Source organism: Eutrigla gurnardus (genome assembly GCF_963514095.1).
Source record: "Eutrigla gurnardus genome assembly, chromosome: 2".
NCBI lineage: Eukaryota > Metazoa > Chordata > Actinopteri > Perciformes > Triglidae > Eutrigla > Eutrigla gurnardus.
In genome coordinates, this window is record NC_139916.1 from 5,785,584 (window position 1) to 5,801,031 (window position 15,448).

Sequence of the window (15,448 nt, forward strand, 5' to 3'; positions counted from 1 at the left end):
TTAAACCAAAGAGTATTGGAAGGAGTTATTGAATATGATTTCAGGGTTATCAGCAAGGGGCCGGATATTTTTTTGAAGGGACCGTGCTGGGCCGTTAAAGAAGCTATTGTTTTAGATATCATCAAACTGACATTAATTATTGATAAGCTGTTACTTTAGAGGCCATTTGTAGAACATATCATGTGGGATGCAGCTGTTCTACCAGGGTGCTTAAAGCACCTGTCATGAGGAGACTGTCCTCTCGGGAGAGATTACCACATTGGTTTTAGTTTAGTTCTGAAAGGAGGTAGCGTTGAACGATCTCCTCTCAGCTTTACGAAGCTTCCCAGCAAGTTTTATCCCATAATTAACACCGAGCTGTCCAACATAATGGAGCAATTTGCAACTAAAGAGACAGATATTTCCCCAGGGAGCTGGAAAAGATAACACAGCTGAATAGAGAGTGGACCATCCCTTATCAATCACCGCTTATCCTGTTCAGGATATTGGACTTAATTCATCGGATGGAAACAAACAGAACTCCAAGTCATTGTGTTGCTCCACATTTGATGGATTTGTAAATGAGCAACTGTTCACCGTCATCGTCAACTTAGGGCCTGTCCACACGAAAACGTTTTCAGTGCGTAAACGCAGACGTCTTGTGCGTTTCGCCCTGCCGTCCATACGAATCCGGCGTTTTCGAGGCGTGAAAACGCACTTTTTTGAAACCAGCTCTCAGGGTGGAAAAGAAATAAACGACACCCCTCCGTTTCGTGTTCGTTTTCGTGTAGACGGCGGAAACGAATACGTTGGCGTCATCGCCCCGCTCCTCGAGCCTGACTTCTTCCCCCGCCACGTCTCGTAACAACAACAATAACAGCGGCCTCCGTGCTCGTAGCAGATATTCTGCTCGTCTGTACGTCGGCGTATCAGGGCCGCTGTATGAAAAAAAAACGGAGCCGAGAGAGGGGGGCGATATTCCAGGAAAAAAGCTACTTTATTACGATGCTAACAAACAACCGCTAGCTAACTTCCTATGAATGTAGGCATTTATTTGTCTAATTAATCCATCCCAACGTGTGACAACGCCTCGTCAAGGTCCTTAGGGTGACGGCTGTTGGTGCTTATTGTTGGTTTTATTTATACGGGCCAAATTGTCATTTTATGGGTGTTTATTGATCGGGTGGTCGGGCGGAGATTAGCCGTAACTCTCACGTGTTGCCATAGCAATGGCAAACATCTGGTCACGCTCCGTCTCTTCTTCTGCATTTTTGTAGCAGAAACAGCGCCGCATAAGGGCCTGGAATATGTACTACAGCACTGAGTCGTTTTCAGTGGATTCGTCTGGACGGGATTTTCTTGAAACGACGCCAAGGCAAAAGGGGAGAAAAAAAGTTTGTTTTGCTTCGTGTGTACGGGGCCTTAAAAGCCGATGTCAACTTCCACTGTCCCCGAGTGTGGCGACAAATCGGTTATTTATGAGTCATTTCTGACTCCACCTCAACTAGAGGGTCGAATGAGCAGAAAATGTGGTCAAAAAGCATGAGATTGAAAACAATGATGTTGGGGCTGTTTTTTTTTTTTCAGATTCTGGTGCGAGGAGAGAATGATAAATGAAGGATGGCTTCTTATTATCATGAAAATAGCATTCCATACTGTATTGAGAATTTGCAAAGCCCTCCTTCCACCGACACACACACACACACACACACACACACACACACACACACACACACATACACACATGCACTTCTCTGAGAGAAAGTTACTCTCACGTAGATGCATGCCGTTGCAGAATTTGCATCTGAATGCCAACTTTTGTTGGTAAATTCAAGGGTCCTTTTGAGATTTTGCACATTCTGTTCAGAGCTCGGCAGGCCAATGGGAACAAAGTCACACATTAGCAAAGCCCTGCCAGCCTCAATTATGACCAAAGGGATTGGCTTGATAGTGCTGCAGCGGGCCACATTCAGAACGGGATGTGTCTATTTAAACTCTCCCGGCCACTTCCTTTATGTTTTTCCAGCACTAGAATACACGGAGAAACGACGCAGGAGCGATTCGGAGCTTCTCTGCTACCGTATTCTGTTTCATTCCATTTCCTCAGTGTTTGAATCCGGTTTTTATATTTGGGAAAAATCCATCTGCAACGGTAGTGCTCAGGCTTTGTTCTCTCCCAAACTATATGCCTTGAGGTTCTCTCCCTTTTCCCTCACACTCTCCATCTTTTTTTTCCTCTCCATCTCGCTCAGAACTTTGGTGATAGAGAATCCAGGAGCTCCAAGCTTGTGGGCTTTCTCCTCCATATTTCATACGTATTATGAGACGCCGCTGATTAAATTGCAAGTGTGCGCCATGACTCGTCCTCCTTCAATATGTAATAAATGTTTTTTTTCCCGAGCTTTCTCATATTCTGTGTGTGTTTCGTGCCCTGTCACGCGGCTTCAGATTGGATGAATCAACCGTTATCCCTGTTTGAAAAGCCCAAGGTGTTTTATTTATGAGGGGAAAGCACATTAACGCCTCTGCAACGTCTCAGGGAGATTTATCAGACAGCATCCATCGCATCACTTGAACTGCGATACTTAAAAGTACAGATGCGTGTCGATGGGCAGTGTAACATATCCGTCTGTATATCTGGTGTGTGTTTTCATCCCCCCCCTCGCTCTTGCCACCGTCTTACCATCATGCCCATGCTGCGACATGGCCAGCTCTGTTGTCACAGCATTTATAATTCAGCCGTATCAATAAAAGATGGTGCGGCATTAAGTTTTTATCTGGTGATGCAGTGCTGCTGTCTCTTAGAGCCTCTTTACAAGCGAATGACTGAAGAGCACAACTTTCCTTCTGTGCTCTGACTTCCAGGCATCACTTGGCATTACTATAACCTGAGATGATCCTCGTTCCCACAACATGCTTTTAGAAGCTTATTCCCTGTGATCTCATATTCTGCTACTCCTCAGCCCTTCCTCCCCCTCAGCCCCCAGCCTTTAATAAGTTTTGCTGAGAGTTATATTTACTTGTGTTGTCTTGTGCTTCTGTCTAAATGGCAAAAAAAAAATCTTTTCATTCCATGTTGTCGGGCTGAATCAGCATTGTCGTTCCATAGCTTGTGGAAAGAGCTGATGTGGGCAGAGCTCTGTCAGGAAAAACCAGCTCTAAATCATCCGAGTTTACAGAAACAACATGGCTTTCCTTGCATTATGAACTCACAAATGATCACGTTGGTCGTGTCAAGGAGGCCGAGAAGAGCTTCGCTACGGTGCTGCTGTTTTTTTTCTTAACGGTTGTCCATCTCTGTTTTTTCCACGCACATCTTCAAGGTATAATGGCTTCTGTCTGTTTGGACGTTAACACTTCCTCTTTTTTTTTTTTTTTTTTCTTTCCTTCGCGGTTTCATGTAGCATCTGCCACCCGGAGAGATAAACAATACGGGGAGATAAAAGAGGGAGAGCAAACTGGAAAGAAAGGACCGCATGTGTCAGTTAGAGCTGATAAAAAGCTGAAAATCCAATTAGTCCTCGGCATCAGGGGGAAGGAGGAGGCCTCTTGGGAGTAATGTCAGAGAATATCCACCGCCGTAGCATGTCAATAACACACTATTTTCATACTTGCCTATTGATATATCGCTATAGATCAGCCTTCTTGTAAATCAGTACTATATTTGGTACTCTTCCCTGACAGGTCTTTGCCCACATCAGCTTTTTGATAAACAACTATCAAAGAGAAGTGCTGTACCTCCCACGCCACAAGCCCCTCTACAAGAGGAGCCAATGGTAGACGACTTAATTTGAGCACACTGACTCTATTCTTTATCGGCTGGAGATGTCCTGGAATCCATTTTGGTGAATGCAGACGGAGCTAGTTAAATGCGCGTCGTCCTTTCACCGAGATTTCCTCGCTTGTGTCTTGTTTTTTTAATCCCACGCCAGAGAGGATAGAAGGATGCAGGCAAGGACAACACACTTGGGCCAGAGCTTCCTCTGGGGAAGAACCACATGAGCTCTGGGAGTAGGAAGCCAGAGCAAACACAGCTGCTGTGTGTGTGTGTGTGTGTGTACACTCATATTCATATACACGTGGTATGTATTTGTGAGTGTATACGGGGAAACTTTAATCAGCACAATCTGGACAACAGCATCAACCAGAGAGGAGCTTTGTGTTGTTGAGGAGGGAGGTTTCTCTTCCTGTATCATCTTCCTGTAAATGTTTGATACATTTTAGATTTCTGCTTTTGCTGTCTTTGATTTGTTTCTTCCTGCTCGTCCCCGTGTCAGACTGTGTCGTTAGGAGGTGTTTGCCGTCCCCTGCAGAGAGATGTGTTGTTGTCGTCCTCTGGATTCATACTCCTTGTGGACTCACAAACACACACACACACACACACACACACACACACACACACACACACACACACACACACACACACCCACACACACACACACACACACACACACACACACACACACACACTCACACACTCACACTCAAACCCCCTACCTTGCCTTAATAACAGGGGGGCATCTCAGTAGGCACACTGATGCTGCTGCTGCTTGTAAACCCTGTTAATGATCATGGTCATTAAGGGTGCATCGGTGCTCTGATTATTATGTCTCATGATAAAATAGGCACCAAAGTTCGGCTCTGCTCATATCTAGTAGGAGAATAACAACTACTTTTATTTAAAAGTGTTAATATACCATTCTTGTCTAATATTTAATAGTACATTTTTCTTGCATTCTCTGCTGCATTTCTTATGTAGTGAACACGATTATTATAAATCAGTCTTTCGTCCCTGGAGTGTGACAGATAGGCAGGTACCTGCTGCTACGACGGTTGCCATGGTAAATACAGAGGCAATATACTGTTAATGAGGAAGAGTTATTAGAGAACTAATAGGATTGTGGTGTAATTTTGGAGAAGTGCATGGAGAGATTAATTACGGAAAGGCTCTATTTAACACGTACTTGACTCTAATGGTTCTGTTTAACTTGGGCAAGGAGAGAAGAATTTGCAATTTTCTGCTCATCCAGAGGCACTTTGTTTTTACTGGCCCCGTTCATATTGCCACATTTATGTTAACTGCTTTCTTTTTTAAATTTACTTTCATATGGCTCTCACTGCGTGTTGACGAGGTGTAATTTGAAGTCAGTGTTTTCTCATCTTTAGAGCTGGAGTCTTGTCATTCTGCTAATTGACCCCTGTCTTCATTGCCCTCCTCTCGTCCCCTCCTCTTCTGTCTCTCTCTTTCACCTCTGCCCCCCCATACCTCCCCCCCCAACCACCTCCCCACACCTCTTATATCCACCCTAACCCTCTCAGGGGGGAGGTGAGTCCTGAGCTGGCCCTGGGCCCAGGCCCATTAGCCCCAGCCTGGCAGCCATGTGTTCATCACCAGAGATCATTACACCCAGCCAATGACACCACTCTAATGCATCATTAATGATTGATTAACGAGCTGAGCTCAGCCCAAACGGGTGCATTTGTACGGAAGAGCGCCCTGTGATGGTGTTCAAGGCCTGCTTCTGCTATTTTTCACCATGTTTTGCGTGTGTGTGTGTGTGTGCTATTTATTCTCATTGGTGTCCCTCTGTGTCCCGTCTCTCAGGTCGAGTGAGGGTGCTACCGAATCCTCTGTGTGAAACCACGGACTGAAGAGGCGACTGCAGGGAAGCATGATGGCAGGGCGGGGGCTCTCCGCCCCGCTCCCTCTCCTCCTCCTCTTTCTCGCCCTGGTGGGAATCCTTCCCGTTGCCCGGGGCTCTGGCTACCTGTCTGGATATCGCCTCAGGTCGCGCCTGCAGAGGGACCGCCACTTCCGCAACATCCGACCCAACATCATCCTCATCCTCACCGACGATCAGGACATAGAACTGGGTAAGGCCTTTTTCCGAAATGTTTCCTTCCCTGCTTTATGTCCACATCCCATGAGTGCTCTCTCCGTGTGTACTCAACAGCATCAGCGAGGGAAAGTCAGCCTTAATGCTGCCTCTTGGCACCATAACAACTGGCCCACTCAAAGTCATGTGCTCCCCTTTGCCAGCTCCTCCACTGCTGGCATGAAACGAGGGCGGCCTATGGCTTCCATTGTCTGGGTGCCAAACCCTGGCCATCTCCCTTCCCGCTTAAGTCCTTTAGTGGCGTATTGGACTGGAGTGGCTGCATAATGGCCTCTGTGACATCTTTTGTCCTCCTGTGATCGGCTAGTGGGAAGGCTCTCATTGAAAAGCAGGAATTTATGGTCAAGCATCTGTTTTCCCAAACAATCGGCATCGGCCTGAAAAGCTCTTGGTACACAGGAATCCAAATGGGTTACACTTTACCACGAGGATGTGTCCCCTCATTTAGTTTTTGCTCTTTAACACTTGTGTCCTATATTTATATTTTCCTCAATCTCTCCCTCTTTTCTTCCCCTTCTGTTTTACATCCCCCCTGCGTCTCTTTCATTTCCCTCCTTGGCCTTTCAATCTCTCCTCACCCTCCTCACCCGTCTTAAACCCCCCCCCCTCCTCGTGATGTTTTCTCCCAGGCTCAATGCAGGCCATGAACAAAACTCGCCGCATTATGGAGAAGGGCGGCACCCATTTCTCCAACGCGTTCTCCACCACGCCCATGTGCTGCCCGTCCCGCTCCTCCATCCTGACGGGGAAGTACGTGCACAACCACCACACCTACACCAACAACGAGAACTGCTCGTCCCCGTCGTGGCAGGCCCACCACGAACCGCACACCTTCGCCGTGCATCTCAACAACTCCGGCTACAGGACAGGTGAGCGCCGCACGTCTGAGCCACGGAATGTCAAAGAGGCACTTTCACACATGCATTGACCAAAAAAAATCCTGTTCCTCCCTCAGCCTTCTTTGGAAAGTATCTGAACGAGTACAACGGCTCCTATGTGCCCCCTGGCTGGAAGGAATGGGTAGCACTGGTGAAGAACTCACGCTTCTACAACTACACCCTCTGCAGGAACGGAGTGCGAGAGAAACACAGCGGTGACTACTCAAAGGTATTTATACACCTGAGAGGATTTTACTGTTAACAGTGTAGAGCATCACCAGCATTTAAAGGATTAAACGTATCATTTAGATACAGTATTGTCATTATTTAGATATCGTAGTTATGGACTGTCTGTCTGCTCCACAGGACTACCTGACGGACGTCATCACTAACGACAGCGTCAACTACTTCCGCATGTCTAAGAAGATGTACCCTCACCGTCCCGTCATGATGGTGCTGAGCCACGTGGCTCCGCACGGTCCAGAAGACTCCGCCCCCCAGTACAGCACTGCCTTCCCCAACGCTTCACAGCACATGTAAGAACACACCTATAGGCTCAACCAAGCTGTGGACCCTCAGATTGATCCAGCTTCTGAGGTTCTGAGAGAACTGAACTGGCTTTTTTTTCCCAGCAGACAACCCATTTATACATTCTCACATCCACAGCTGTTTGCTTGCACATGAGTCATCTCACACGTTCACGCTCCCTCTTCATTTGACCCCGGATGACACAAATTCCATAATCTCAGCTCCATCTTATCTTCCCCGTGCCTGCAGCGTGCTCTTGGCAGCTGAGATCTCTCCACACAGTGTTTTCGCTCCACTTTATTTGCCTCGTGTGTTGTTCACATCAGTGTTACGGCTGTAATGGGCCCTGCTAATTTGTAGCATTTTGTCAGCCGTGATCAAAGAGAGGCATGAATGATGTATGTTTAAAACATAGGTAATGATCACACACGCACTTAACATTTCAGCCTTTGTCATCCTGACCCTCCATACTCGTGACTGGCTGTCTTGTGCTGCAGGCTAATGGCAGGCTTCATATTGGCCTCCAGAGACAGATCCTAGGCCAGTAATGAGACTGCCGTTTCTGCCCCCTCCTTCCAACCCCTCTCACACCCGTTCTCTTGCTTCATCTAATCCCTTCAGCGTCATTAACCTGTGCCACGCAGGCTTTGCACACAGAATATTCTGTAAATTCAGCCTCAGTGTCTTTGTGCAAACTTTTAATTGCTCTTTCTCCATAAATTTGCCCTCCCTCGGGTGATGTTTCCTGAGAACGCTTCTGTGGCTATTTTTCTCCCTTCATCCCCCTCCGCCCATATCAACCAAATTAAGAGAGAGAGGCAGTAAAAGTCCTGCGCTCCTCTCGTGATAAACCTTCTCCTCACCTTGGCTCCTTGCAGACACATCTTCACACTATATTGTGAGTTTCCACTGTGGTCCAGGCTGCGAGGCGTTTGCATTTCTTAAAAGTCAAATCGATCGGCTTTAAACGTTAAATATATTTTCTTCTAGGATCCCATTAGCAATTTAGTAGTGTTTATCCCCAAATAATTAAAGTTCCATATGGCTCGGAGTTAATTATTGATTAAACCGTGCTCCGTCTGCACAGTCCAATCGATCGCAGCGCTTCGCATTTACATGGTTTATGTAACTTCCATTTTAGCACTGCATAAACAGTTTTCTTGCTACTTTAGAAAGAGAAGGATAGGGGACATCAGCAGACGGGAGTGCTGTGAATGCACAATGTAACTGTACGTACACTTGTACACAATCCAATACAGCTATAGGATATAAAACCCACCGTGTGTAGAGATGGGAAAACAACAGCTCTGCATGCAGATAAGTTGTTTTTTATGGTTTGGTTCATGTTTTTCCACCTCCTTTCAGAACGCCGAGCTACAACCACGCCCCGAACCTCGACAAACACTGGATCCTCCGCTACACGGGAGCGATGAAACCCGTCCACATGCAGTTCACCAACATGCTGCAGCGCAGGAGGATGCAGACCCTGCTGTCTGTGGACGACAGTGTGGAGAAGGTGGGCCGACACGCAGGCAGATAGACATATAGTTAAACCCTCACACACTTAAACACACACACGTTTCATCTGACAGTCTCAAGTCCTGAGAGATCTGTGCCTGTTTCTGAGTGGGACTGTATAATATATTCACTGACACACTTGGTAAATTGTTCAATCCCTTTTCCTTGAAACTGGCACAAGAGACCTGAGCCGCCATCAAACTTTTTTACACTGTTTGAGTGCTCGATGACTTATATCCTCCTTCCGTAGTTGCACAACATGTTGTTGGAGACGGGGGAACTGGACAACACCTACGTCATTTACACCTCGGACCACGGCTACCACATCGGGCAGTTTGGTCTGGTCAAGGGCAAATCAATGCCCTATGAGTTTGATATCCGTGTTCCCTTCTACGTACGAGGACCTAATGTGGAGCAAGGTGCCATGTGAGTGACGCAGACTGTTATTGTCCTGTTAATATATTCAAATGTGTGAGTTTATTGACATTGTCATCATTTATTCCCTCCCAAATTCCATTGAAAATACCCTCTCATTCTTGCGTCCCTGCAGTAATCCTCATATAGTGTTAAACGTCGACTTGGCACCGACCCTGCTGGACATGGCCGGGGTTGATATCCCTGCAGAAATGGACGGCAAGTCCATCCTGAAGCTGCTGGACACAGACAGGCCGGTCAATAGGTGAACACACGCAGTTATCGTCCTGACAGAGAATTCAAGAAATGTTCCAGTTCCAGTTATGTGCCAAAAAGCAATTTGCCTGGAAGATTTTTACTAGATCTCTGTTCTTGTTGTTTTTCTTTGACATAATGAAACCCAGAATCCAAATAAAAACATGTAACCCCACTTTCTTTTCATTGCAACACAAGGATGGCATTTTGAAATTGGAGCACATGCTTGTACAGAGTAAATATCACATCGTGCTCTGACAGGATTCTCATTTATTTTTAATCATTTTCCAGGTTCCAGTTGAACAAAAAGGGTAAAACATGGAGGGATTCCTTCCTGGTGGAGAGAGGGTTCGTATTATTGATTGACCTTTAGCAGGACATCTCCATTGTCTGATGGTGACATCGGAATCCTTGTCTTTGGCTGGCTGAAGAAAATTCTGTTTTCCTGTTCCTTCAGGAAGCCTCCACACAAGAGAGGAGAGGAAATGGCCCAGGAGGAGAACTTCCTGCCAAAGTACCAGCGGGTGAAGGACCTGTGCCAGAAAGCCGAGTACCAGACCTCCTGCCAGCAGCCAGGACAGGTAGCTCTCAGACGGAGACGTTATTAAACTTTCAGGGGAACAACACAAAGTCTAGTTCATGCGGGGTGATAATTTGCAATCTGTTTGACAATTTACTGAGCATAATATGCAGTCATTGTACTCTCAGGGTTCAATTTGACATCAAAGTCTTGTTTTTAATCCTTCAAAATGAAGTGCGCTGAGGATAATGTGCGTGCGTAACGCTGAAAAAATGCTTATTTCACTGTAACTGCAGTGAATTTGTGTGCATTTTAAGGATTCCTCAGAGCAGCATTAGAGGTCTCTAGAGTAATCTAGCATAACCCCATAAAGAACATTGTCAAACACTGGGTTTATATGCATCCAGAAATGTGTATGTTATAGTACACGGCGCCTGCTTTTTTCCAGAAGTGGCAGTGTGTGGAGGACCCGACTGGCAAGCTGAGGCTGTATAAGTGCAAGGGCATGGCTAGTCTCTATGCTCCACGTATGCAGGCGCTGATGGCCGGCGGTGCCTCACACGTACAGCTGTCTCCCACGTCCAACTCCGACGGCTGTAACTGTGATGACGTAGGCTTCAAGACGTCCGCCTTGAAGAAGAAGAGGCTGCTCACCAAGAAGAGTAAGTTCCTCTTTGTCACTCACATGTTGGCATTTTTTCTGGTAGTTATTAATAGATGTGATTTTGTTCAGAAAGGACACTTGTGCTTTACTTTGAAACGTCCTTGCTGTAGCCTACAAAGTCTTGCCTAACAGGGCCATTAATCTCAAGCCAAAATAACCAGCTTTTGAAGTATTCATGAGACGGGCAGCATGTGTTGGTGCTGCCATCAAGTGGTGGACAAGAGGACAGTCTTTCATCATCGAAAGAAACAAATACATTTAAATATTTAAATTATTCCTGGTAATGTGATACCAAGTGCATGGGAGGTTTGTATCATATCTTTACCACATTCTCATAGATCTTCAGCACCAAAAATACGTCTGTTTTTCGTCTCACTCAGGTCCCTCTGTCTCGTCTTATTCAGAGATGAAATCCAGTAAGACCGTCGCTAGGAAACGCTGGGCCCGCTCCGTGTCATTTGAGCTGGACGGCGACCTGTATGCCGTGGACCTGGAGGAGGGCTACCGGCCCCTGGGCTCCAGGAACAGCAGCTGGGCCACCGGCAGGGGGAGAGGAGCGGGGAATGAGGAGGACGACAACGAAGAGTTCAGTGGCATGGGAGTCACAGCCAAACCCACCGGCAGCAGTAAACCCACACCACCGGCTGCTCTTAAAGTCACCTACAGGTGCTCCATTCTTATGAATGACACAGTCAAATGTGATGGGGGTCTCTACAAGTCTCTTCAAGCGTGGAAAGACCACAAACTGCACATCGAGCATGAGGTACTGCTACACTTTTAAATCTTTATGGCCCATAAAAGCCATTTCACATGTCGTGTGTTGTGTGTAACGAGCTGTGTGTGTTTGTTTCTACCGTGTTTAGATTGAAACCTTGCAGACCAAAATCAAGAACCTGCGTGATGTCAAAGGTCACCTGAAAAAGGTGCGGCCAGAGGAATGTCAGTGTAACACTCCCAGGTGAGAATGTGTCCAACCCACATTGTTCCCTGCATATATATATATAGGTGTAATTGCATATGTGACAGTTGTTTCTTGTCTTTACAGTCATCTCCTGAAGAATAAGGAGATCTTCAGGCTCAAAGCAGAGCGCATGCACTCAGTCAGGTAAAGGTTTACAATGTTTCACCTATTTTTTTAATTCCTCTTGTAGTCTCAATGTATTGATTTTTTTAAATTTTCATCAGAATGCCATCAAAGCAGAAGAATCAGTGGCTGCAGAAGGAGCAGAAGCGCAAAAAGAAACTGCGTAAATTCCTCAAGAGGCTCCAAAACAACGACACATGCAGCATGCCCGGCCTCACCTGTTTCACCCATGACAACCATCACTGGCAGACCGCCCCCTTCTGGACAAGTGAGGGATAACCGCTGTATAAAGAGACATGAAGAATGTTGTTGTGGAACTTTTCTAATATTTTGGAAAGTAGGTTTGTTGAAAATAATTGTTGGAACACTGTTGTCACACCCCTTGTTTTCCCAATGTCACCCCTCCCTTCCTCACCCACTCCCTCCTTCCCTCAGTGGGGTCATTCTGTGCATGCACCAGTGCCAACAACAACACCTATTGGTGCCTAAGGACCATCAATGACACACACAACTTCCTGTTTTGTGAATTCGCTACCGGCTTCCTGGAATATTTTGACATCAACACTGACCCATACCAGGTATTTCATTTTTACACTGGTTTGTGTTGCATTTAAAGAAATAACGTATAAACATTAACTGTAAAATAATCCCACATCGTACATTACTGTAAGCATGTTTTTTCCAAATTATTCCAGAGATTTTCCCAACATGACATTTTATCCTTATTCTTCCTACAGCTGATAAACGCTGTCAGCACCCTCGACCGCAATGCTCTGAATGCAATGCATCAACAGCTGATGGAGCTGCGTAGCTGCAAAGGACATAAGCAATGCAACCCGGAGAAGGGTGAGTAAAAAAAACATCTGAGGCAAACACCATTGCTTTCAGTGATTCCGGTAATTTCAGATTGAGACTAATGTTGCCTCCGCTTCCTTTCAGGAGGAAAAGAGCGAAACTACTTCAGTGAATACAGGTATTCTCATCGTCCTCTTACAGCCCAGTTGATTACTTTCACAAACGCTGCAGATGGAATTCATGTTACAGTTTGAGCTCTGGGAGGTTACAGTCTCCCTAGGGTGTCTTGGGTTATGTTTCTGTCTTTCTGCAAGTCGTCTGGGGGAAGTCAGGAAAATAAAATACAGTGATGTTGTGCTGATCATGAACCTCTTCAAACGGGTTCCTTACGTTTTAGCATGCCAATGAGGGCCAAAATGCAAGCCAGCTTTTCAGCCTCTGCTATTCCCTTTTTTGTAATGAAGCCTAATAGCCTGTCTCTGCTGTGCGTGTGGGGGTGTCTGTGTGTGTGTGTGCGTGTGTGTGTGTGTTTGGGTGCGCATGCATGTATGTGTGTGTATGTGTGTGTGTGTATATACCTGTGTGTTTGTCTCCATGCACGTGCATTTGCCCTGCACATGTATACGTGCTGTGCATGCTTCAGGCCAGTTCACCGTCGAAAGAGGCCAAAAGTGAAGAAGCCTTCCTCCAAATCGCTGTGAGTTTGTCATAACCCATCTGTTCCTTTTGTGGTCAGCCAAGCTTTACTTCCATCTCCATCCAGATTTTTTTTTTCTCAGCTTGGTCGGATGACCCAAGCGGCATGCTCCCCTCCTATCCTATTTACTGTAATTCTGTTCTCCTATACTTACAGTAACTCTCATTTACCTGCATTGCTACGGTGCCATCTTACTTCCCCATTCCCTCCACTCAAACTCAATAAAGCAATGCAGATGTGTCATTATGTTGTGTTTTCAGTCCTGGTATTGTCATTTTGTACGTTTTCCTCACAGTGTTGGTAGGAACAGATCACAACTGGAGTTTCCAGTGAACGCCTGAGGCGGCACATTTGACTTATAGTGTTTGTTTCCTGTGCACAGAGGGCAGATTTGGGAAGGGTGGGTTGGTTAACCGCCCGCATCCCACAGCCCGTCGCGTCGATCTCCTCCACTACGAAGAAGGGGGAGTGCAGGCAAACCCTAGGACCTTGACCACACTTCGATGGACCATAACCTGAGAAACTACTTTGCTCTAATCCGGGTTTTCATTTTTTGAGAGAGCTGCTCTACGTCACTCTCGCCCAGGCAGAGGAGATGCTGAGACTGACAGGAAGCTTAAAGACTCTCCCATTGTCAGTTCTACCTTCACACACAGTTCATTGTGATTTACATCTTGTGTTACCCCTCAGCTGTCAGGACCATTAATATTAACAGGACGCTGTGAATCAGGCGGGACAGTTTGATGTCCACAGGCTATTCTTTCTAACAGCACTGCTTGTATATAATATATATACAGTATATATAAGCTTTTATCGGCTTTCTTTCATGTCATATGGGACTGTGTTGAAACGTGACGAGTTACCTGTCAACTCTGCTGCTACTCAGCGATGTCATGGCCTCGTGACGTCTCTGCGGCTGATTAAATCATTAGACGTGTTTTCTTTCTCTGAGGTCGGCACATGGAAAGTGGTATGGACTTTTTAAACGACAGACAAGACGCTTTGCCATAATCTTTTGTATTATAGTTGATCTTAATGCTGATGAATGTCCTTTTATGAAGCATCATCTTCCTCAAAGCTGTGAGGTGTGAGGTGACTAAGAGATTGCCTGCCTTGATCCAAGCCCATCCAGCGTCAGCCACGCCTTGGCAATCCAAACCTCCCAGAAAAATTCACCAACTGGCAGAATGCGTCATTAGTAATTGCCATTTTTCTTCCTTTGTATTGTCAGTACCACACCGAGTATCCAAATAGTTTGTTCGGCTTGCTATACATGGTGCTACAGGATAACAATACAGAAGTAAAATCTTGCTGTACAGTACAGTATGTATTTGAATGTATGTTGTGCAATTAATATAAATGTTTACAATATTTTTTATAATACTGAAGAGGCACACCTCCTTGTATGATATGGGTTGACGAAATGAACGTGTAGGAAGAAACGTAGCTTGAAATTTGCCCGCAACTTGTACGTTTGTCCTTTCCTTATTTACATCGGAAAAGCACTTAAAGGGTTCACTGTGAAGAGACGCGCCATGTACGTTTAGTGGATATGTATAGTTTACTCTGTGCCAGAGGAACAACACGACAGTGTGATACTTATTGATGTGAATTTTAGCTACCTGCCTTTGTTAGCTTCTTTTTGAAATTTTTTTTTTTTTTTTTTTAGCGAATATTTCCATAGACGTGAGCGCTGATAGTTATTGTGAATAAAGTGTTGTTTGACCATAATCGTGAGCTGACTTTTATTCTGAAAATTGCATGGTGGTTTGTGTTCCTGTCCAGCAGGTGTCGCTCTCCGCTTGTCCACACAGGTTAAACACCAGGTTACCATGGTAACGCAGGGTAACACTCACAACAGGTCCTCAGCTTTCTGACTGTCTGGGAGAAGTGAGAAATAAAACAAACATATCACACGATATTCACATATGAATGCAATAATCAGAAAGCATCTCTTATAATGGCGTGTTGCTAAGCAACTGGTGCGTTTTAAGATGCGGCTTTAGCAGAGAGCTAGCCAACTTTTTTTTTTTTTTAAATATATACATATATATATAATTTATTTTACGACTTAGGTCAAGCTAGCATTAATAAAAACTGAAATAAAAAAATTTCCGTCATTTTAACCGACGACGTTGCTAAGCTAGACGTAATTAATCGCTCCAACTGGCAGTTGAGGAGCAAAGCATGACGGGATATTTCTGGTTCGAATTGTTTTA

At 45.5% G+C, this 15,448-nt stretch overlaps 1 protein-coding gene across 3 annotated transcripts in view; it reads left to right on the plus strand.

The window, feature by feature from the left end:
• Positions 1 to 14,960, plus strand: part of sulf2a (sulfatase 2a) — a 29,508-nt gene extending 14,548 nt beyond the window's left edge. The window contains exons 2-20 of one of the 3 annotated variants that reach the window (XM_084028255.1): positions 5,585 to 5,853; positions 6,506 to 6,745; positions 6,832 to 6,983; positions 7,121 to 7,290; positions 8,648 to 8,798; positions 9,051 to 9,226; positions 9,351 to 9,479; positions 9,761 to 9,817; positions 9,927 to 10,050; positions 10,438 to 10,651; positions 11,058 to 11,416; positions 11,517 to 11,611; positions 11,699 to 11,758; positions 11,839 to 12,005; positions 12,173 to 12,315; positions 12,475 to 12,583; positions 12,677 to 12,710; positions 13,176 to 13,229; positions 13,612 to 14,960. In XM_084028255.1, the coding sequence (XP_083884381.1) occupies positions 5,652 to 5,853; positions 6,506 to 6,745; positions 6,832 to 6,983; positions 7,121 to 7,290; positions 8,648 to 8,798; positions 9,051 to 9,226; positions 9,351 to 9,479; positions 9,761 to 9,817; positions 9,927 to 10,050; positions 10,438 to 10,651; positions 11,058 to 11,416; positions 11,517 to 11,611; positions 11,699 to 11,758; positions 11,839 to 12,005; positions 12,173 to 12,315; positions 12,475 to 12,583; positions 12,677 to 12,710; positions 13,176 to 13,229; positions 13,612 to 13,642 (2,667 nt within the window). In that variant the 5' untranslated portion in view covers positions 5,585 to 5,651 and the 3' untranslated portion in view covers positions 13,643 to 14,960. Of the gene's footprint in view, positions 1 to 5,584; positions 5,854 to 6,505; positions 6,746 to 6,831; positions 6,984 to 7,120; positions 7,291 to 8,647; positions 8,799 to 9,050; positions 9,227 to 9,350; positions 9,480 to 9,760; positions 9,818 to 9,926; positions 10,051 to 10,437; positions 10,652 to 11,033; positions 11,417 to 11,516; positions 11,612 to 11,698; positions 11,759 to 11,838; positions 12,006 to 12,172; positions 12,316 to 12,474; positions 12,584 to 12,676; positions 12,711 to 13,175; positions 13,230 to 13,611 lie in introns of all 3 variants that reach the window. The other 2 variants (XM_084028254.1, XM_084028256.1) reach the window with 2 other exon arrangements.
• The last annotated feature ends 488 nt before the right edge of the window (positions 14,961 to 15,448 follow it).